The sequence below is a fragment of the Channa argus genome, chromosome 1 (assembly GCF_033026475.1).
Source record: "Channa argus isolate prfri chromosome 1, Channa argus male v1.0, whole genome shotgun sequence".
Lineage (NCBI taxonomy): Eukaryota > Metazoa > Chordata > Actinopteri > Anabantiformes > Channidae > Channa > Channa argus.
In genome coordinates, this window is record NC_090197.1 from 38,413,621 (window position 1) to 38,436,707 (window position 23,087).

The 23,087-nt window shown below is 38.5% G+C and overlaps 1 protein-coding gene across 1 annotated transcript; it reads left to right on the plus strand.

Moving 5' to 3' along the window:
* The first annotated feature begins 16,482 nt into the window (after positions 1 to 16,482).
* On the plus strand, positions 16,483 to 22,423 carry plek (pleckstrin). Its single transcript, XM_067518800.1, has 9 exons — positions 16,483 to 16,703; positions 18,476 to 18,631; positions 18,860 to 19,041; positions 19,550 to 19,641; positions 19,741 to 19,925; positions 20,055 to 20,159; positions 20,282 to 20,365; positions 20,482 to 20,551; positions 20,707 to 22,423. Exons 1-9 carry the CDS (start codon positions 16,662 to 16,664, stop codon positions 20,844 to 20,846), a joined length of 1,056 nt encoding a protein of 351 aa, XP_067374901.1. The 5' UTR covers positions 16,483 to 16,661; the 3' UTR covers positions 20,847 to 22,423.
* Positions 22,424 to 23,087: the final 664 nt, after the last annotated feature.

Consider the following 23,087-nt stretch of genomic DNA (forward strand, 5'->3'; position numbering starts at 1 on the left):
CCCATAACTCGTGTTGGTTTTTCGTCGACATTAGTTTTTTGCACTCTGGCGCCACCCACAGCTGTACTGGAGCGTTTAAAGAACATACAGGGATTCCCAATCATCTTCACCTGCAACCCCTCAAGACCAAAATTGACTTCGTTTCTCTGTGGTATCATTTTAAGAGTATTTAACTGATTACAAAATAAATAAATCGGTGAAAATGATCTAGTTCAAATCCTTTTGAAACCTTATGAAACGCCCTCAACAGATAGCTGGACCATGATGTTAAGTTATGGGCCATCTGTGGAATTTTCCTTGTTATCAATTTGCCAATCATAAATACTTTCTGACATTTCTTTACCCCTGAGCTGTCCACACATTTTGCCGTCACACGACTGATTCTCTAATCAGATCCCAGGCACACATACTACCCTTCCCTCGTTTCCCAGTCAGGTCCTTTACTGTTATTATTATTATTTTTTTGTCCTTTCAGCTTATCCCGTGAGTTCAGGGTCGCCAAGGCGGATCATTGTTCGCATGTTGATTTGGCAGTTTTCCTGACGCAACTGTTAATTACTGTTTCTCAAGGCCTGATGTCACCATGATACCTGAAGTTTAGTTTAACACACCATGTACTTGTTTGTTTCTATAGAACTGGCAAATTATATGAATATATATATAGATGGAATTATAGTCTTTCATACATGCCCAATGATGCTTCATGAAGTTTAGTGACCTTCAAATATGGAAACTCAGTTTGTTGCAAACTAAAGGGTTAACATGATGAAAGCCAAATTGAAAGGGGGGGGGGGGGGGTCGTTAATAATGCAATGCATAATACTAATGCTAATCATTCATTTACAGTTAGTGTGCTGTTTTCTTGAATACAAATAAGCAGGTCTGCCTGCAGCTTCTTAGTGACAGATTGTCGATAATGCAGTTGTATCAGACTTGTATGAGGCATAGAACAATTTAAAGCTGTCTTTAGGAACATCATGACATGACAGCTGAGTTCATGTTTGAAGCAGCAGGACTGTGTTTTTTAGGGCAGCATAATATCTACCCCTCAGGAAAGATCAGTTGTGATTTGTCCATTTGTTTCTATCCGTAGTGTTAATCTTGTTAAACAGTGTGAAAACACTTTGATTGTCAACGATCAGATGTAAGTGCTGAATCTGCACATGAGATAGGACAGTATAAAGTGCCCACATGTTAATTCTTATTCCACACTGATCCCACATAAGCACTGTTCTGCAACTTACAAACTTTCAGCGTGGTGTATGACAGCAAATCATATTTATAAGCCCTCCTCAGCTTTTCACAAATAATATTACACACAACAACTTCATTAATTGCTTTATTATTATTCATATGCAAAACTTGAATGACAGAACAAAATATTCTCGCAACACCAGGTCTTATGATCACAGTCACCCTTTCCTGCTGCACATTCACAGTCTTACTCTTGGGGTGAAAGAGCTTTTACCTCTGCCACTGCTAAACAGTGGACCAGTGGGCCCCTTCTGTTGTCACCTTTGAATTCCTGCTAAAGGCTCGCCTTTGAGAACCATAATATACATTACTTGTTTACATAATTGATCCCATTTAATTACCAACAAACATTTGTTTCTCTCTGCCTTTAAAAGATATTGTTTTTCTTTATTTTACTCGTGTGCTGCATTGTAATTTCTCTTTGTAAAGAACTTTGGTCGGCTTTTGTTTGGACCACCATGTGCATAAGACACTAGAGAAACATAAAAAGTGGATTGGAGTGTCTTGTTGATGGAAATGCAAACAGAAATGTTCTAATTCTCTCATATTATCAGTGACATAGGACAAACATAGCAAATAGCATTTTATTTGCTGTTTTGGAACTTCAGCACATATTTAAAAGATTTATCTTTTACAGTCACAAGAGGTTTCAAGAATGTAAACCATGACTTCAACTCTCTTTTGTAAAAACTAGTTCAGTAAAAAAGCTTTTCCATAATAGCTTAAAAAAGATTATGAATATATCTAGGAAATTCAGGAAAACATACATATATTTTGTAGTTTTGGATAAACAACGTACAACATAATTTTGAATCCATGTACAGTTACTATTGTAAAAATACAAGAAGCAGAGCAGTCCGACCATAAAAGTGAATCATTTTTTAAAAAATTACCTGAATATAGGTTCTGTGTAAGGTGTTTCTAATCGAAGAGCTCCCAGGTGCCAGGAGATTCTTACTCATTTTAGCACCAGAGGGAAGCTGAGAAGCCCTTCAGCTGTGTGGGCACTTTGCTGTTTGACGGGGCGATTGAAAGTGTCCAGTCAAAGATTGATGTTACACCTTATATAATAGATTTGTGAATTTCTGGCAGAATTGTTATTAGGGATAAAAAGCCACATTTAAATCTGAGACTGGCATTAAGGCAGCTTATTCTTCTCTACACAAACTAAATGATTAAGCTCAACATCAGTATTGAATGTAATTAATCACCCGCTAAATGCTGGAGAAACCTTATTATGCGGCATAACTTTCTTTTCATGAAAATGGTCCTTGAGGTTGCCTTTATCGAATTTCAGGTAGGTGGGAATCATTCATCCGCAAACACTGAGCTCTGTCATAATAACTCAATCCATCTGGTCCAATCAGTGGGTTTGGTCACTGACTGCAGAGACATGTTTAATCTCATTAAAATCCATTTTGGGTTGTCTGACAGATCTATTAACTAACAGATTTAAAGGATATCGTATTGTTATTATAGCACAAACAGAAGCAGATATCTCACAGGGAATTAGCACTAAATGGCACAACACACAGCACTTGGCTGAGCCACAAATCTCACAGTAAGCTCTTGATGAATAAAACATGTGGATTATATCAAAGAAATGTTGAGTTTTTATGTCGGTAAGTCACTGTCTTTCCTTGTTGTGCAGATAAAGATATAAGATCTGGATCTTCGTTACTATGCAGGAGCGTTTCTTAACAGTTTGAATGATTCATAACACACACAGCCAGTACTGTACAGTACATCCATCTACTTTAACTTTCATATTAATTAATAATTCATGGTTTTATTCCCCATACTGTATCCTTATCTAACACACAGCCCTGCCCTGTTGGGTCCATCCTTTTTTAAAGGTATTCTATGCATCCATTGTAAAGTAAATACATTCAAATGAATACAGCATCTAATCGCTTGTGGTCAAAAGAATCGGCTTCATATTGTATAAGTGCAAAACGAATGAGTGAATTATTCTTCACAACAGCACATACATTTTAATGTCTGCAGTTGACTTCTTGTTGAACATTATCAAATGTTCATTGGGTCACAGTGAATCTAAAACGCATGTAAAATTTTACACATAAGTTAAGCAAAAACATGGTCACAATATGCCCAAAGTGATGCTTCACTGTGTTATGCCAATGATAAACATATTGAGCGCTTTGGCAAATCAAATTCTCTATCACTAACAACCTTAGCTTCCTTTATGTCATTATCGTTGGTGATGCAACAAATTGTCCTTGTCCATTATTTGGTTAATGAACTAGTTAACCTCCCAGACAGATGTCAGTATGCTTGTCAGGATGGAGTTTGGAATGAAAATCAAATCGAACAAGAGTCTGGCCAATGATAATTTGCTGCGAGTCACTTTGTCACTGGCAGGTGGGAGTCATTCATGAACGCACCAGCTGCACTGACTCCAGGAGTCAAGGCAGAGGTCTTTACGAGCAGAAACAGTGCAATGTCTTGTAATGAAGAGCGAGCTCGTGTTTGATCCCAGTACTCACACCATTCATCCTGTAACAGTTATAAATTATGCAGCACATGACATATGATGTGTCAAAAACGTGCCATCCATAATTAAGTATTGTCTTATGACTGAAATCTAAATTAGACTGCTATCCAAGAAATGTATTATTGTATGAAGTAAACATCTGTTAGCTTATGCACTGCTACATAGTATGAATAACACATTGAATATTCATTTGAAGGTTAAAACATTTCACGTTGTACTGCGTGGCAAAGTAATATATGCATAAGATTCTATAAAATGTGACATTGGTAGTGAAAAATGACATTAAATTCAGCTTTCCAAGGAACACTCTCTTGCTGGGGTCTTTCTGGTTTAGTGCAATCATAAATTTTAAAGTAGGTATAAATGTGAGTGTGAATAATTGTCTGTCTTTATAAGGCTCCATGTGTCATCTTTGTCATGGCCTGGTGAAGGATGTTCCCTGCCTTCTGCATAGTAGCAGTTAGCATTGGCCCCAACAAGTTTTGCTAATTCCCAGTCAATTTAACTTAGAATGTCTATTATTCATTTTCAGACTACTTTAAAACGTATTAACATGATTTGACTTGAGGTCTTTCAACTTGAAATGTTAAGTTGAAAGAATGAACTGCAGGTTCAAAATTACTTCTTTTAAGAAGAAACTGTGTTTCTTAAGTTCAGTTAAAAAAACAAATTAACTGACATTAAACTAACTCTTGGTGCTAAGATGAGTTAATATGTGTTTTCTAGGCAGCATGTAAACTTTTGTTTCCAAGTTGCTTTAACTTGAAATGATTTGCTGTGTAGCAGTGAATGCAACCTGCTGTATTACCACATCCTCTCTATAGTGTTGACAGTGTGTAATCAGAAAATGAATTTAAATTTTATGGGCAGGCTGAGTTGAGTGCAGAGACTTCCTGAATTGAAGGAAGTTATTTCCTAAATTCTCAAGCTGCTGCCGCTACATTGTCTCTCACCGTTTTGCTACAGTAACAGTCAAATGTTTCCTGGAGGCTTTTGTTGACTCAAGCAACTGGAGACGTCCATGAACCGGCTGCTGCAAAGGGGCTGATGATTACTACAGTTTGCCCAGCTTACACTGGTTTAGTTTAAATTGCAATGTGAAAGGAAGGAAGGAAAGATGCTCTAGCAAGCACTTGTTTTAGAAACATCCAATTTTATGAAGAATCACACTGTAGCACTGGAATTGCTGCTACTGAATGTCAACCTCCGAGCTGCATTTGTATGGGGTCTGTAGGAAGCCAAGCTTTGTGTGTTTCTGCATCATCCATCCAGAAAGTGCCAAATCATGAGCCCTTTCCTTTTTATTTTACAGCAGGCTAAAGGAGATTCATATATAATAATGAGTGGGAAATGAATAAATGGATGGATATCAAAACAATTTTACTGTGCCTCAGTTCAAGTCTGTTTAAGGTCTGCAGTTCCCATTAATGTTTTCATTTGAAGACTGAACAGGCCAATAAGACTGGCTCAAGGTTTTTTTATAACTGCAGACCAGACGTAGAACCTTCAGTTTTAGGATAAAACAGATGTGCCCTGTGATGCCAGCTGAACATAAATCACACACTCCACTGTCTCTTACTCTTGGTGTGGAAAATGAATTCATACTGGACAAACACGTTTAACAATTGAATCTAACATGAACATATGTTGATGTAAAATGTCAAGAAAGTTGCAATTGCAAATGGAATTTGTCCCAGTGGTATTTACACTCTTTTTGGTGATAAACGTTTAGTGTTTGGCATTACAACTTGTCAAAGGTCACCCATGTGTGCCATTAAGTTTAGATGAGATTAGAAACAGGTTGTTAGTTTTGTCGCAGTATTCATCCTGGATATGCCTCGATTTGTCACCATGAAGAAATCAAACATTTATATTGGTGTTAGGCTAAAATAAGGTAAGAGAGAACGCTTGTCTGCAAAGCAAAAAGAGTGGGGTTAGACATGAAATCACACTATTTCTTGATGTTTTCCCTTCAGATTCATGGCACCTAAACCAGAACATACCCAGCAGGCAGAAAGGGAAAGATTTGGATAATGCTTTGTGCCATCATGTGTAATTATAACTTTCAACTTTCACAGTCTTTGGGACTGATTCTTTGAGTTCAATTTTTCACTAAAATAATCCCAACCAATATCCCTAAAATCAACTTTCTAATGCCTTTCATCCCCTTAACTTTTCTACTCTTGCCATAACTTTTGCATACTTCTGTTCCCACTGAGTTCTGAAGTTATTAACCTGGTGGCTGGGATACCAAAGCTCCAGCAGACCCCCAGAAACACACTGCGTGTGTACGTGTGTGTGCCATGAGCCCTATTGTCTCCAGAGAAATTTGATTTATATCCTGCCTCAGTCTGTTGTTTGGCATCTTCTCACTCCCCACCATCCTCTATCCCCCAGAGGAGTAGCAAGCCAGCCCTTCCTATCAAAACACATTATTTCCATGCCAGCACTCTCGCAAAGTGTATATCCACTTTTAATTAAAACCAGATAATTCACAACAATAGAGGTGTTATAAAGCATTTTAATACAGATTCCAGATTCATTTATATACAGTGGCATGTAAAGGTAGTTTGTGCAGAACGATTAAATGGTCCCCTGCCATCCAATGGGTGCCATTTTTCTGATAAAATGTGTTAAGAAAATAAACACTTGGTATGTTATCATAGTCATATTTCATTGGTTGCAGAGGCTGTCTGTGATTTGTTTTTATGTCTCAACCAAAGTGAGATCAAAGCCTGAGGCAATTGACTGTTCAGCTGGAATGATAATTCATGCCAGCGTTAAGAAAAAAAAATACAATTTAACATTTGTACAAATGACATGGGTCCAGCCTGGAGCCACAAGCATGAAGGATCCACTTAAAGAAGTGCAAGGGGTATAACGTAACACGTGTTACCCACAGATGGCCACAGATCAAATAGAAGTTATGTAAATGCAGGAAAAATAAAAATAATCTTCAGGGCACTGAGTTTGAGAAGACAGACATCTGGAGAAATGTCTTCACTGCTTCAGTCTGTTGTTGAGGCAAAAAATTACCTCTGTGGTTCTGGGCTGTTGCTCGAATCAATACCTTTTAAAAGGTTTGGAAAAGCCAGATACTCCAGATCTTTAGCCTGCTGCATTTGACTTTGGTACTCTGTGGCGGTTTCCCTAATTACAGATATCATCAAATAAAAATCCATATGAACTAAACATTTTTATAGCTCTAATCTTGCATGTGCACTCTGTTGTCCAGAGAGGCATGGCATCATTCCAATTCAAAATAATGGGCTGAGATAGCCAGCAGCAAAGCAGGTGTGAGGAAATGGATAAGAGTTATCTGCACAGGAGCAAACGTACTGTAAAAAAAGATCACATTTGCATAGCTCTGCCTTAGACCTAAACTACAGAAGCCAGTTGCTGTTAATGGCATAGAGAGATTAGGAAAAAACATTCAGAGAATAAATAAATTTGCTTGTTCCTTAAGGCTGTTAACAACACGTGGTGGTTATGGCAGTGATGCTGTGTAGTTCCCTGCAGGCCTCACAGCACTGTCACTCTTTTGTGACCTCCAATGGAACAGTTTATCCATTAATTTCCTCTTCATTTAATTGGCAGATGCAGGAACCTGCTCCTAGCTTGCAGGCTTTAGTCCCAGTACAGTGAGCCATCTTCTCCAGCAGCTCATTTATTTCACTTTGTTGTCAATTCAGGGTGTAAATTTGAAGTCCCTGCCCTTTATTTTCTCTTATTTTATTTTACACTGATGTTTGAATCAAGATGTAATTAGATTGAAACGTCACACTAAGGAAAAATGGATTTGTTGTTATGCACCCGAGAGAAGTGGACTTGTTTGCAGACATTGTAGAACACTTTAGCAGGGCATAATGACACTTGCATTAAGATGTGTGTTAATGATATTTTGGCATTAGTACCGGTGTATGGTATGAAATATTAAAAAGGTTTGTTTCGCATTATATTTGACTTAAAATTGTAGGCTGTTAGATATGTGTTCATTATTTACAGTAGTTGTGTTGTGCTGTTTTGTTCAAAGAAGAATAGCTTTTTAAAATTTAAACACTGTATGAGTACTACTGCTGCACATTTGGGTAGTAACATTTACCAACTAGCACTAATGCCCAGGCTGGTGGGACTGGTGATCAAAGTGATTCCAGTTCATCTTGAAAGGCACATGGATGTCTTTAGTTCCTTTACCATCCATTGAAAATGCTGACTTTTCACACAAAAACGTGAGCCTCGGGGTTCAGAGGAAAATTCAGTCCATAACAAAGCTGTTATGAAACATAATCCTGGATTTACCAAACAAACCCATTCAAAGTTGTCTGACCCACCGCCTTACCTTTTTTTATATATATATATATATATATATATATATATATATATATATATATATATATATATATATATATATATATATATATATATATATATATATAATCCAGGAATCACATTGTAGAATTTTTTAAAAATGTATTTATAAATTTCTGCGTAGAATAAGTATTTGGTCAATAACAAAAGTTAAACTCAATACTTTGTTGACAATGCAACCGCAAGGGGGCACAAGCCAGTGTCTTCTTGTGCCAGTCCCAAGTCTGGATAAATGCAGAGGGTTGTGGCAGGAAGGGCATCCGACGTAAAACACATGCCAAATCAAACATGCGAATCGTGACAAAGACTTCCATACCGGATCGGTCGGGGCCCGGGTTAACAACGACCTCCACCGGTGCTGTTGACCTACAGGGTACCGGTGGAAATTGGACTACTGTTGGTCGAAGACGAAGAAGAAGAGGAGGAAGGTGTGTTCGTAGGCAGAGAGAAGAGGAAAGCTAAGAATGTAGGACTGACAGTAGGGACTTTGAATGTTGGTACTATGACAGGGAAGGCTAGGGAGTTGATCGACATGATGCAGAGAAGGAAGGTGGACATACTGTGTGTCCAGGAGACCAGGTGGAAAGGTAGCAAGGCTAGAAGCTTAGGAGCAGGGTTCAAGTTGTTTTACCATGGGTCAGATAGGAAGAGAAATGGAGTAGGAGTTATATTGAAAGAGGATTTTGTGAGGAATGTTCTAGAGGTGAAAAGAGTATCAGACAGGTTGATGAGTCTGAAGCTGGAAGTTGAAGGGGTGATGTTCAATGTTGTGATTGGTTATGCCCCACAGGTAGGATGTGAGTTAGAAGAGAAGGAGAAATTCTGGAGTGAGTTAGATGAAGTGATGCAGAGCATCCCCAGAGGTGAGAGAGTGGTCATTGGTGCAGATTTCAATGGGCATGTAGGTGAAGGGAACAGAGGTGATGAGACTGTTATGGGCAGGTTTGGTGTTCAGGACAGGAACGCAGAAGGTCAGATGGTGGTTGACTTTGCAAAGAGGATGGAAATGGCTGTAGTAAACACTTTCTTTCAGAAGAGGCAGGAACATAGGGTGACGTACAAGAGCGGAGGGAGAAGCACTCAGGTAGACTACATCTTGTGTAGACGTTGTAATCTGAAAGAGATCAGTGACTGTAAAGCATTGGTAGGGGAGAGTGTAGCCAGACAACACAGGATGGTGGTATGTAAAATGATGCTGGTGGTGAGGAAGATAAGGAGGACTAAGGCAGAGCAGAGGACGAAGTGGTGGAAGTTGAAAAAGGAAGAATGTCGTTTAGCTTTCAGGGAGGAGCTGAGACAGACTCTGGGTGGTTTGGAGGTGCTTCCAGATGACTGGACTACTACAGCTAATTTGATCAGGGAGACAGGTAGGAGGGTACTCGGTGTGTCATCTGGAAAGAGGAAAGCGGACAAGGAGACTTGGTGGTGGAACGAGGAAGTTCAGGAGTGTATACAGAGAAAGAGGTTAGCTAAGAAGAAGTGGGACACTGAGAGGACTGAAGAGAGTAGATAGGAGTACAGGGAGATACAGCGTAAGGTGAAGATAGAGGTGGCAAAGGCCAAACAAAGAGCATATGAGGACTTGTATGCTAGGTTGGACACTAAAGAGGGAGAGGTGGATTTGTACAGGTTGGCCAGACAAAGAGATAGAGATGGAAAGGATGTGCAGCAGGTTAGGGTGATTAAAGATAAGGATGGAAATGTATTGACAGGTGCCAGGAGTGTGATGGGAAGATGGAAGGAGTACTTTGAAGAGTTGATGAACGAGGAAAATGAAAGGGAACGAAGAGTAGAAGAGGTGACTGGTGTGGAGCAGGAAGTAGCAAAGATTAGTAAGAGTGAAGTGAGGAGGACATTGAAGAGGATGAAGAGCGGAAAGGCAGTTGGTCCTGATGACATACCTGTGGAGGTATGGAAGTGTCTAGGAGAGGTGGCAGTAGAGTTTTTGACTAGTTTGTTTAACAAGATCTTGGAGAGTGAGAGGATGCCAGAGGACTGGAGGAAAAGTGTACTGGTACCAATTTTTAAGAACAAGGGAGATGTGCAGAGCTGTGGCAACTACAGAGGAATAAAGCTGATGAGTCACACAATGAAGTTGTGGGAAAGAGTAGTGGAAGCTCGGCTAAGGGCAGAGGTGAGTATTTGTGAGCAGCAATATGGTTTCATGCCTAGAAAGAGTACAACAGATGCAGTATTTGCTTTGAGGACGCTGATGGAGAAGTACAGAGAGGGTCATAGGGAGTTGCATTGTGTCTTCGTAGATTTAGAAAAAGCGTATGACAGGGTGCCGAGAGAGGAGCTGTGGTATTGTATGAGGACGTCTGGAGTGGCAGAGAAGTATGTTAGAGTGGTGCAGGACATGTATGAGAGCTGTAAGACAGTGGTGAGGTGTGCTGTAGGTGTGACAGAGGAGTTCAAGGTGGAGGTGGGTCTGCATCAAGGATCGGCTTTGAGCCCCTTCTTGTTTGCTCTGGTGATGGACAGACTGACAGATGAGGTTAGACAAGAATCTCCCTGGACTATGATGTTTGCAGATGACATTGTTATTTGTAGTGAGAGCAGGGAGCAGGTGGAGGAAAATCTAGAGAGGTGGAGGTCTGCTCTGGAAAACAGAGGAATGAAGCTTAGCCGCAGCAAGACAGAATACATGTGTGTCAATGAGAGGGACCCAGGTGGAATGGTGAGGTTACAGGGAGCAGAGGTGAAGAAGGTGCAGGACTTTAAGTATTTAGGGTCAACGGTTCAGAGCAACGGTGAGTGTGGAAAAGAGGTGAAGAGGCGAGTGCAGGCAGGTTGGAACGGGTGGAGAAAAGTGTCAGGTGTGTTGTGTGATAAAAGAGTATCAGCGAGAATGAAAGGAAAGGTGTTCAAGACAGTGGTGAGACCAGCGATGTTGTTCGGCTTAGAGACAGTGGCACTGAAGAAAAGACAGGAGGCAGAGCTGGAGGTAGCAGAGCTTAAGATGTTGAGGTTCTCTTTGGGAGTGACGAGGATGGACAGGATCAGGAATGAGTACATCAGAGGGACAGCTCATGTTAGATGTTTTGGAGATAAAGTCAGAGAGGCCAGATTGAGGTGGTTTGGACATGTTCAGAGGAGAAACTGTGAATATATCGGTAGAAGGATGCTGAGGTTGGAGCTGCCAGGCAGGAGGTCTAGAGGAAGACCAAAGCGGAGATTTATGGATGTAGTGAGGGAGGACATGAAGTTAGTTGGTGTGAGTGAAGAGGATGCAGAGGATAGAGTTAGATGGAGGCACATGATTCGCTGTGGCGACCCCTGAAAGGGAGCAGCCGAAAGAAAAGAAGAAGAAACTCAATACTTTGTTGACAATGACAGAGGTCAAACGTCTTCACCAGGTTTGCACACACTGTAGCCGGTATTTTGTAGCTGTTGTTTATTTTTGTAGCTGGTGTATATATATATATCTATATATCTATTAATCTATATCTATCTATCTATATATCTATATATCTATTAATCTATATCTATGTATCTATCTATCTCTCTCTCTCTCTCTCTCTCTCTCTTTATATATATACACACACACACATATATATATATATACAAGTGACTCGACTGGATTGCATCAGCAAACAGCTCACGACCAGATTTATCTAAGTGAGACTTTCAATTTTTATTGTATTAGTTATAAAGTTATATTAATTATAAAAACTAAAAACACGGTCATTTGGCAGGATAAAAAAAAACAACTATTGCAATTGGTGAGATTTTATTCAATTTCTCGGTGCAGAGTAAAATTTATCTTTCATTCTGCTGAAAAATCTGTCTGTCATCTAGTATCATGAGATCTGATCTGTGAGGGATTGGCTCAGTGGAGTGTGTTGAAACAGTGAAATGTTGTATTACACTGAGGGGAGGCCAGTGCCATCTTTTAGCACCAGTCTCAGTCGAAAAAGTAAATATACATTTCAGCATGATTCAAAAAAGCATGTTTGAGTCAGACTCTTGGTATTTTTGAAGCAAAGTAAAAGTTTTCAGATTGCATCTTATCAACAATAGTACAGTAAAATGCCAGCAAAAAAAATAAATTCTCTTAAGAATCCACTTCAGCTACATAACGCGGGGGTTCCACATTATGTGAAGGGTAAAGCATATGCGCATTGTGTGTGTGCCTGGGGTCCACAAAGTACAAAGTTATAAACAGCATTGCAGAAGGTCATGTTAGGGAGCACAACAGGAATGGAGGGAGGTAGACAGATTGACTGTGCCACGAGAAAGCCATCACCCCCCTCCCCACCAACCCCACTCTCCCATTTTCAGCTCAGTGCACTCTTTAGCAGAATTATTGATGGTGCTTGTGAGGTACAGTACAGAGAACTGGGCTGAAGACATCTCAATCCCTGAGCTGCAAAACAAGAGCTATGGCAAAGGGTGGGTCAGCTGTAGGAGCAGCACATGCAGTATTTATTGCTGGGTTCAAGACCCTTTAGAGAAGAGAAGAAGAAAAATGGAAGTGATCACCAAAGTGGAGCAACACCAAAATCATCCCCATAAGCTTCAGTGAATACGAGTGGTGGAAGAACCCATCAGCTCAAGGTAAATGTGGCAAAAACACAGTATGTAACACAGTAAGTATTGGATTGGGAAAGACATTCAGAATGCAAAAGAAAAAAAGTATTACAATGTATCAATTGCAAATACTCATTAGATAGTATGTATAGTATTTCAGAGTGTTATGTTGTGTCTGCAATATAGTGTGTTAAAGTAGAACTAATTTCACCTAATGGTATAAAGAAGGCATCACAGCATTTTTCAGACTGTGATTGAAGAAAATATAAATACAGTGTTGCTACAGCTGCTAAATAAAGGAAAATGAGTAAAATGTTGAGCGCTTTTTCTGTTGAGATTTATTAAGTAGAATAAAACTTCAAGACAAGTATCCCAATACTGAAATTGAAGCTGCATAAGGAGTTACAGTCCGTGACTATAATTAATTTCCCGCTCTTTCAAATCCACCTGTCAGTTTAATATGTCTACTTAAAAATAAATAAACAAAACCAAAAAAATAAAAAAATAAAGAAAGTGGTTTAGGCGAATAGCTTGCCTGCACAGGCACCACTAGTGCTTAGCACATGATTAGGTGAGGAAGGAAAGGAAAATAGCTCTGAAACTGACATTACTGCACAGCCAAGAAGGAGAGATGGTCGAGGAACGATCATTTTCACTGCATCCAACAACAACCCACACAGCCAAGCAACCAAAGAGCAGAAGGTTAGAAAAGTTTCAAAAGAAATTATGACAGGATTGTGGATGGAGGTTTAGCAGCTAATGTGTGCTCGTTTTGATGTTAACCACAGCAGCTGAAGATAGTGGTAGCAGCTGTGAATCTGAATGTTGTCGTGAACTTGAAAGCAGCAGAAAATCTGTCAATTTTCATTTACTATTGTCAGCAGATATTGGTGTGTTATGTTTGAGGAATATTTTTACCACAATAATACTAATAATAACACAAAACTGACATATGTCTTCTTTTACCTGCAGTATACTTGCCACCTGAGTGATATGTTTCCCATATCTGCTCTATTTATATACTCTGTAATTTAATTGTTAGCAATATTAAAAGTTGTAGTTGAGTGCAGGTATTTTTTTAAAATGAAAAATGAATTCATAGTTTGTGATTTTTGGTAAAGGTCTGAAAAGTAAAGTCACTTTTTACTTCATATCGTTTCATTCACCCAAACTACAATTTGGGGAAAAGGTGTGAGTTTCCACCCGTACACAGTGTTCTACTAGGAAGTTTGTATTGGACAGAAATGCGTCAGTGAATATGTCCCGTTTCTTCAGTTTCACTTACAATGCTTTAGTTTTTTCCAAGTTGATCCATTTCTCCTCTGTATTCAGGTTGTACAGCGCATCATTTACACTGTGTGTGTAAAAAAAAAAAAACACAGGTATGAGGAGGAGAGATAGGAACCCATTTTTATTATGTATTTTTATTTCCTTAATATTTTTTCCTTCAGCTATAAGGGATTTATTTTCTGAAACTACCTTTGATGGCTGATACAACTGTTGTGCTGTGTCCTTTTTGCTTCTGTCTTTGTTTTCTCATTGGAATTGACATTCCATACCTCAGGTCCTTTTTCAATCCCCACACTGCAAGAAGACTATAATGCTGACAGTTTATTCCCCAAGATTCATCAAGAAACTCATAAACACCAGCCTGTTGATGTTTATTCATGGGCGTGGGCCAGTGGAATGCAGCGTTCGAGCCAGACAGACACACAGTATGGGCAGCGTCCCTTTGATAAATGCGGTGGTCACCAAGAACGTCCTTGTGGTTCCCCACGTTTTATAGGAATGAGATCATCGTCACAAGGTGACTTTTTATAACGTGGTGTTATCATAAAAAAAGCGGTTGATTAAAATGAGGCAGCTATTTTTAAACCATGTTTACATTGAAATGACTATTCAACACATGCAGAATGTAGAACTTGCCACTGGCTTGTTTTGTGTTCCAGTTTCCTACTTTATGAGAAGTATTACTGACTGACTGACCGGTTTCACAAAAACTGGTTTTAACTCTTTAAAGATTTTCACCTGGTTTACTTGCATCATAACAATAATTCACCACCATTGTAGTCTGTCTTGCTCTTCCTCATCTACGCTCAACACCTGACTGCACCAAAGCATACTTTCCACAGGTGAATAGGCTGATTTTGCTTTAAATGTGTTCAGGATGCCCTCTAGAGGAACATGGGCAACATCACACAAATACATTGTTTCAAGCACGTTAGTGTGTCATTCCTGTGTACATCCATCAGCCATGGTGTTTATAAAAACATTATGAACTAATACATCCTGATCTATCAATATGGGTTTACCACTTGTCAGCAGAAAAAGTGGTTAAAATCACCTCCACCCTTATTAACAGTGACATTTGACGCCTTTTAAATTAATGTACCTGTTTTGCCATAATCATCGTATTGTTTAAATTACATTGTTTTCTTGGTGGGGTTCTTTTGCTTTTGTAAATTAAGTAAAGTGTAGGTAATCTTTTTATTAGTTCTACTTTAGTAAATCATTTAAGGTTGTACTTGTAGTGAATATTTCTTTAGTGTTTTTTTTTTAATGCTTTCACTTTTGCTTGAGTATTGAGCTTCTGTTCTACCACCTCTGCATACAGTCACACATATTCAGATTTTCCTTCATATGTGGCAGTGTAGCTGCAGACACCTCTGAGTGGCCATGCGCTCCCTTGTCCTCCGTGACATTATTAAGTACACAAGTTCTTATGCTGTGGCTGATCAGTTGTGTGAATAAGATATGTGTTTCTCTAAGCCTACAGTTTCCGGCTGCATCAACCAAGTTTAAAAATCTCCATAAGGTCAAGTCAAAGTTTCTGACAAAAATAGAGCATAACATGTCAAAATGTCAATGTTGATTTGAACTGACACCTCAGATATAAATACTTCCTTTTATACCATGTGGTATCATAAGGTGTGAGTATGTCTTGTCAAAGGTCAACTTAAAGTTTAATAATCTCATAGAATCAAAAAAGCATCTTGATCAGTATGGTTAATGAATACATAATAGACTGTATACTGCTTATCTCTAATGTGCCTTCTTATGTCTTATGTCTTAAGTCTTATGGCTCACTTGTTCGCATGTTAATACTCTCTAATGCATGTCTGTGTTTCCTCAGCCAGCCCACTTCACATACAAGGCATTTTTAAACGCACAAAGAGGAACATTTTCCCAGAGAAAAACACATTTAGATCTGACTCAGATGTTGTGATGTAATACGACAAGCAATCATAGTTATACTCTGGCTAATAATAAATTGGCAGGAAACTAATAATAATTAGATACCCCAACATGAAGTGCAATTACAGTAAACACTTCAGCACATACATGTGAAAGACAGGAAATAAAAGTCCACTTAACCACACACTGGCACAGAAGAGATAAAAAAAAAAAACGTTTTTATGTACGCCAGCTTACAGACATACAAGAAGTTGTGCAACTGCCCTAAAACATAATTTAAAAGATAATGAGAAGAAAATGTGGACTGGAAGACAGTCTGTAATAGGGAAAATAATCACAGGCACAACAGAAAAAAGTTTTATATATTTATCTGAAGGTGGCTAAAGTGTCTAAACACATTTACTGAACCAAGATTGTCAGCACGTCGTTCCCATATTCGCCGCAATGTTTCTTTTCTAACTTAACCTCCCTTTTTGGAAAATAATGTTCAATTTGTTTTAATCGGAACTTTCACGCTTTAATTGAACTTTTATTTTCAAAAAACATCCGCTCAGCAGTAGTTGTAACTAATATTGCCACAGAGAAGAGGAAGGTGGTTGACCAGTCTTTATTGTCACACACCCTGTCACACAACTTCCTGCTTGTTTGTCAGTGTCAAATTTTTGTGTTGCGTGTGGTTTTGGCAGAGTGACAGAGGCAAAGAGTAAGAAAGAGTGTGTAGGAGGATTGGGTGGAAAATGTTTTACGTCTAAAAAAGTGACAGAAGTTGTAGTTGACAGCAGCTGAAAGCAGAGCAATGGAGCCACAAGAGATCCGAGAGGGATACTTGGTGAAAAAGGTAAGAATGACGACACAAATTGCAACTTACTGCCTCCCATTACATTTGTAGAGTTTAAATGTATTTGTTTTACTGACAATATTTTATTATATAGTATTTTTGGTCCACGCAACAACTGAAATCCTTTTATGTCAAGAGACACTTAAGGTTTGGCAACACATGCTTTACCTGTTGGTTAGAAAAGGGTTAGGTTAAAGGCACACGGTATTTGATTTATGAGATGTTTGACAGATGCAACAAAACAATAGATCAGTACTGTGCGTCAGTACATTGTTGAATGAGGACATCAATGTTAGGAGAGATTACTGCCGACGCATCAGAGGAACAGAAGTCTGTGCTATTTTGATGTTGCATAATAACACACAACTACACACTGTTCTAGTCGCAACAAGAACTCAAGTTCCTGCTTCTTTCTAGAGTCCAAAGTAAAGCATGAAATGTGGACTTCAGTTTGTGTTTCACGCATTATTCTAAAAAACAAACAAACAAAAAAATCAGAGAGCTAATAGGGAACAAACACTGTACTATTTGCTGTGGACATACTGCTATTACTAAACTCAAAACCACACTAATTCAAACTGAATGTACATCAGCAGGGGCCGTATAAACAATGCATGTGCATGTAAACCTAAATTTACTTAGGAAAGCAAAGTATATTGAGAGTGTGACCATTTCACAGGTTCAGCGCTTATACATGCATGTTCTTTCGACTGACCTAATTGTAACTTTTTGCTTTCCGCACATAGGTCATCTATTCATATCTTATTTTATTTCTGCCTTGCTTTATTTATCTATTTACATTTGTTGCTATATGTCAGAAATAACATTGTCAGCTCATATACTGCACATTCACCTCATTTTGACCTTCTTTGTGAAACTCTTTGGAAACTCTACACCACTTAAATGTTTATGTTAATAACTACATATTTCTTGACTGGTCTTTAGTTTGACATATTATATCAGTGGTGTATTTTGAAGGATGTGGTGTGTGAGACTTTGAGCGTTAGAGTAGCCACAGCTAAGCCAAATCCTTGCATGATGCTGTTACATGAACTTTCTTCTTAATGGACAAGTTATGACAGAAGTATGATGAAAACAGTTGGTTAATTGTGTCGATGAAAATGTTTGCTGGAGCACCACATTTAATTGATCAATTGTTGAAAACATTCCACTATTGTTTGCTTTAAATTACAGTGACAGCTGATTTAAACAGTTCTTTGTTTTTGAAAATATACCCTTTAACTACACATCGCTCATACCGCAAATGAAAATAGGAATATAAAAACAACATAAAAATTCAAAGATCCTGTATATTTTAGGAAAACTAAATTACGTAAAACAATGTGTTTTTTGAAAGACTCTGCACAATGTTAAGTGCTAAAATCTAAATCAGGTCAGATGGAAATAGTCCACCAGAAGGGTTACTAAAGCCAGATTCCTGTTCCCCCAGTCTATTAGCAGAAGTCCTAGCTGTATTCATTTCTGCATTTTCATGTGGTCAATATACAGTGCCTGCGCTATTCGCTTTCATTTTTAGCAGTGTATGTTTCTCTTTTTTTTACTTTTCTCAGAATGTAAAACGAAACACGAACACAGTATTTATAAAAAATACTGTTACAGTATTTGTGGTGAGAGAATGAAGCTATTGTATACATTTAAAAATATGCTGTATGACAAAAGCAAAAAGTGGTGTACATCTAAACTACATCACAGAACAAATACTTTGCACTTTTGCTCAAAGCTGCTTGTTGTCACCACTTATTGATCTTCAGGGTACAGTCCTAAACACCTGGAAGGCAGTATGGGTGGTGCTGTCAGAAGATGGGCTGGAATTCTTTAAAAAGAAAACAGACAGATCTCCGAAAGGCATGATTCCACTAAAGGGAGCCACACTCTTCAGTCCTTGTCAGGATTTTAATAAGAGGACGGTAGGGAAATGTCAACTTTACATGTGGGTCAGAGCTGTTAAAATAGGAAACAAGAATACAATACAGTACAATATAATAATAATTGTAAAAATGATTAAATGTACTTGTGTTCTTTTTTAAATGACAAATTGTGTTTATTGTTTTCCTAATTTCTGAGGAAAAATCTAAAGAGAAGAAATAAAAAAAAAAAAAATAGGTGCAATTGACTAATGATAATGCACCGTTCAGCTGGTTTTTAAGGTCACCACAGACAAAAAGCAGGATCACTTCTTCCAAGCCTCACATCTTGAGGAGAGAGAATTTTGGGTCAAGGACATCAAGAGAGCCATTACCTGCCTAGAGGGGGGGAAAAAGTTTGCCAGGAAGTCCACAAGACGTTCCATCCGCCTGCCCGACACAATCAACCTGAGGTATGTTCTCTAAATGTTTCTCAATAACATTATGATTGGAAATTATTTTTCCAATCATAGTTTAGTCATTTAATCTCTGACTCCCTTGTAGTTTCAACTTTAAAGCTCTCCGTTCTCACATAGCACTTATGAGTGATCTACTTCTAATCTTTAATACAAAATGTAGCTTATTAGTTATAGTATTAGTATTAGTATAATATTAGTTTATAGGAAAATATACAGTAAAAAGTATGGACAAGCTTACATGTGTTCTTTACTGTCCCCATTTTTTCAAACATGATGTTCAACAAGCTAAAGATGAGGAATAACTTAATGTTATCTCATGTTATGAGTTTGACTGAGGCTGCTGAAGCACTGCCCCAAATGCTATAAACATGTTTGACAAGTCTGCTGCACCACGTTATGGTCGCTAAGTTTGGATAATTACTGTTGGGGGAGAGGCTTAATGACTGCACTATAGAATTACAGCATGTCCAAACATGTTGACAATATAATTGTGTTTGCTTAGTGAGCTGTATACACTGATGAAAGACCAGGATGATGGAGTGAGAGAGTTAAAACTGGAGCAGGACAATCGCGTCTTCAATCACTGCTTCGCTGGTACTTCGGCTATCTTGGCTAATAAAATTGCAGGTGTTTTTTTTTCCCCCCAGAAGTTCTAATTGATGCAACATTTTCTACTTCTGCATTTTCGTGCAGGTGTGACAGTGGTTGAGTGGCTGATTTCAAAGGAAAAAGCGAGAAATAGGCCTGAGGCCCTCATGTTAGCAACAGGGCTCCTAAATGAGGGTTTCCTGCAGCCAGCAGGCGACCAAGCAAAAGAAGGGGCTGACTGTGGGGACCAAACAGCTTTCTTAGATGAGACAACCGCACTTTACTACTTTGTAAGTTTACCATTTACCAAAGAACTCGATCATCTTAGCTGATGAGTGTGGGTATGACAAGCGTGAGAATAAAAGTCTAAGAACATGTACTGTGTATAATGTATGCATGACTGTTGTGATTTGTGGCAGGCTGACAGTGGGTTCTTCTGTGAAGGCTACTCCAGTGATGAAGATGTGCTTTTGAAGGAAGAATTCAGAGGGAATATCATTAAACAAGGCTGCTTACTGAAACAGGTGAACGAGAAAACAAATGATTCAGTGTTTTTGGTTGCACCTTATGCTTTACAAGGTGTAAACAGTCACTAACTGTGGGGAATTGTGTTGCGAGACATAACACATTATTTATTTTATTACAGGGGCATAGGAGAAAAAACTGGAAGGTTCGAAAGTTCATACTAAGGGATGATCCTGCTTATATGCACTATTATGATCCTACAAAGGTAAATATACTGAGATGTACAAGCTGAAATACATTTGAACAATGTTGTCAATAACTTTTCCTCACTTTTCTTCATCTTAAATTTCTCCTTTTGTCCCCTCGCTGTCTTTGTCTCAGGGTGATGAGCCCCTGGGTTCGATCCACCTCCGTGGGTCTGTGGTTACAGCTGTGGAGTTTGTCCCTGATGGTGAGTGAAATGCCTGCCACAGGATTCATATGCTCTTTGGCTTCCTCAGTGTGACCAGTAAATATAATTAACTACTGTATGTACGGTATACTGTCAGCAATTACTCGTGGAGCCATCCTGTTTAATTCCTTTCCCCCTTATTTTTCTGGTTTCAGCCAAAAAATATGAAATTGACGGCAACCTTTTTGAGATCATCACCTCAGACGACACTCATTACTTCCTCCAAGCTGCTACAGGTGAAGAAAGAAAGGAGTGGATCAAAGCAGTGCAGTCAGTGTCAAAAAGTGGGAAATAAGAAGAGCAGCACCAGTTCTATAAGGCATATAATAATGTGTTAACTAAGTTACAAGTAGCATATATATATATATATATATATATATATACACACACACACACACACACACACACACACACACACAGGGCCAAGTCATTCCTTGATACACTATCAAACTATAATATGTTTTTGTGCAGAATATAACTAATGAAAGAGAAATACAAATTATACTATCGAAATATAACATTCTTAAGTTTTTATACTAATGTTCAATGAGATGTTTGTTTTCAAATGACACGTCTAAATGTGGTGGTAATAGCAGCCAAACCTTAACCCCATATAAAATCTACTAATATTTTTGTGAAAAAAAAATTTAAATATTTTGGGATTAGAGTTAGTTTTCTAAAAAATATACACATTCAACAAATTACAAGCTCATACCCCAGTATTAACTGAGATATTACCCCAATTACCTTGTCACCACTGAGATGAAATGCAAAATCCCTCCATTTAATGGGCTCATTAATTTATTTTAGTGGCTAAAAAAAATTCTATTTTATAAAACATCCGTCTGTAGAAACATGGCATATTACAAAATATGCTGTAGGCTATAATGTACTTTCTAACCACCCAGCCAATGTGATAGTGTGAATATATGTTTACTTTCTATATATAAAAACACTGGGAAAGGAAAAGCTCATCATTTATCTCTAAATCTCTCTTTATCTTTCTAACAGTCCCAAACTCAAACAGAAACTCAAAGGTTTGAATGATATGACACATTAGAGAGTGAAAGGTTGTTACAAGGAAACAGATGCTCTATGCTTGGTTGAAGGCCTAGTACTGTGAAAAGTGTGTTTTTTTCAGATTTCCTCATCTTTTAAACGTTCATATAGTTTGAGCTATCACATTGACACACTCACTTCCTGAGTGTGCCCAAAAGTTAGATAATATTGAGCTTTCATGTTTCAATGTCACTTTGTGGCTTGCAATGCTGCTGCATCTGTGTGCAAATTCATCGTTTAGAGACGTGAGTTTTTATACGACTAAAAACACCTTCTGGTCATAGCAATTTAAAGTAGTGACAATAATACAAAAATAACCCAGAATTCCACAGCTCTAACATTTTGGCCCTGATTCCTATTAACAGTCTTGACATTAGTCATAGGCAGAAGGGAAAAACTTATGACTCTATATTCATCACCTTTTACAAGTGTTTTCTTACAACAAAGTGAATAAAACCACTGACAACTTCGTTCTATTTCTGTTATAACACCCGTGGGCACTAATCATCCACTTGCTGACTCACTTACCTGTTTTAGATTCTCAATGCCTGCTAATCAAACTAGAAGGGATATCCAACGATATCCTTGATTTAAACAAAGAAAAAGTTAATGTAAATGTATTTAATAAAGTTATGCTTGGTGATCATATTGGTGTTGATTGTACTGAAGGGTCTGTGTAGCCTGTCTAGAAATCAATACATTTTTTTGGATTGTTGCAAAATTACGCTATGGCTTCAAGATCTGCACTTTTGGCCAATAAAGTTGTTGACTTTTTTGACAATTTTTTTATAAGGTCAACAACATTAATCAATACCACTGTTTGTGACTGAGCCTGAATGTATGTGTGTGCTTCTGTTAACACAGGGGGGCACTGTTTATCAACCTAAGACAGTGATGGCAAGTTATGTTCAGATCTTGTTTACAATGGTTACTTCCGTTTACTCAGCTCGAACTCAAGGTAAATGTGGGTTTGACTAGTCTGACATACAGAAAAGATATGTGCTGTGCTCCACTGCAAAAATTCACATTCAGACATTGGATTTCGTCATATATCCTGATTCATGAAAAACGGCGCTAAATATTTTAATGAATGCTAATTAATACAGTATCAGGTTTTTAATATCTGATTTATCGGACTCAGAAAAGTGCAGGACAAGCGAATGAGTAGGAAACCAAGGTATAGTCTATTGAATATAGGTTTAGTGATGGGACAGGTGGACTGACAGGGCGGCGAGGTGTGCAGCAGAGGGGACCGGACGAGCAGATACTGGCTTGGATGATGTAAGGACAGGGGAGGGGACGTCAGAGGACAGGGGAGGAGAGGCGAGGGGAGAAGAGGGGAGATGAGGGGAGGGGAAGGAGCCGGTGCAGGTGAGAGGACGAAGAAAAGAGAACTAAGGGCGGCTGAAACCACGAGGGAAAAAGGAGACAACAACGGCAACCACAAAACAACAACTAAAAGATAGAAAGTAGCAAC

Coding starts and splice junctions, on each gene's coding strand:
- plek (XM_067518800.1), top strand. CDS start 16,662: ATGGAGCCACAAGAGATCCGAGAGGGATACTTGGTGAAAAAG. Junction 20,160..20,281: donor AAGGCTGCTTACTGAAACAG/GTGAACGAGAAA, acceptor ATTTTATTACAG/GGGCATAGGAGAAAAAACTG. Junction 20,366..20,481: donor ACTATTATGATCCTACAAAG/GTAAATATACTG, acceptor TCTTTGTCTCAG/GGTGATGAGCCCCTGGGTTC.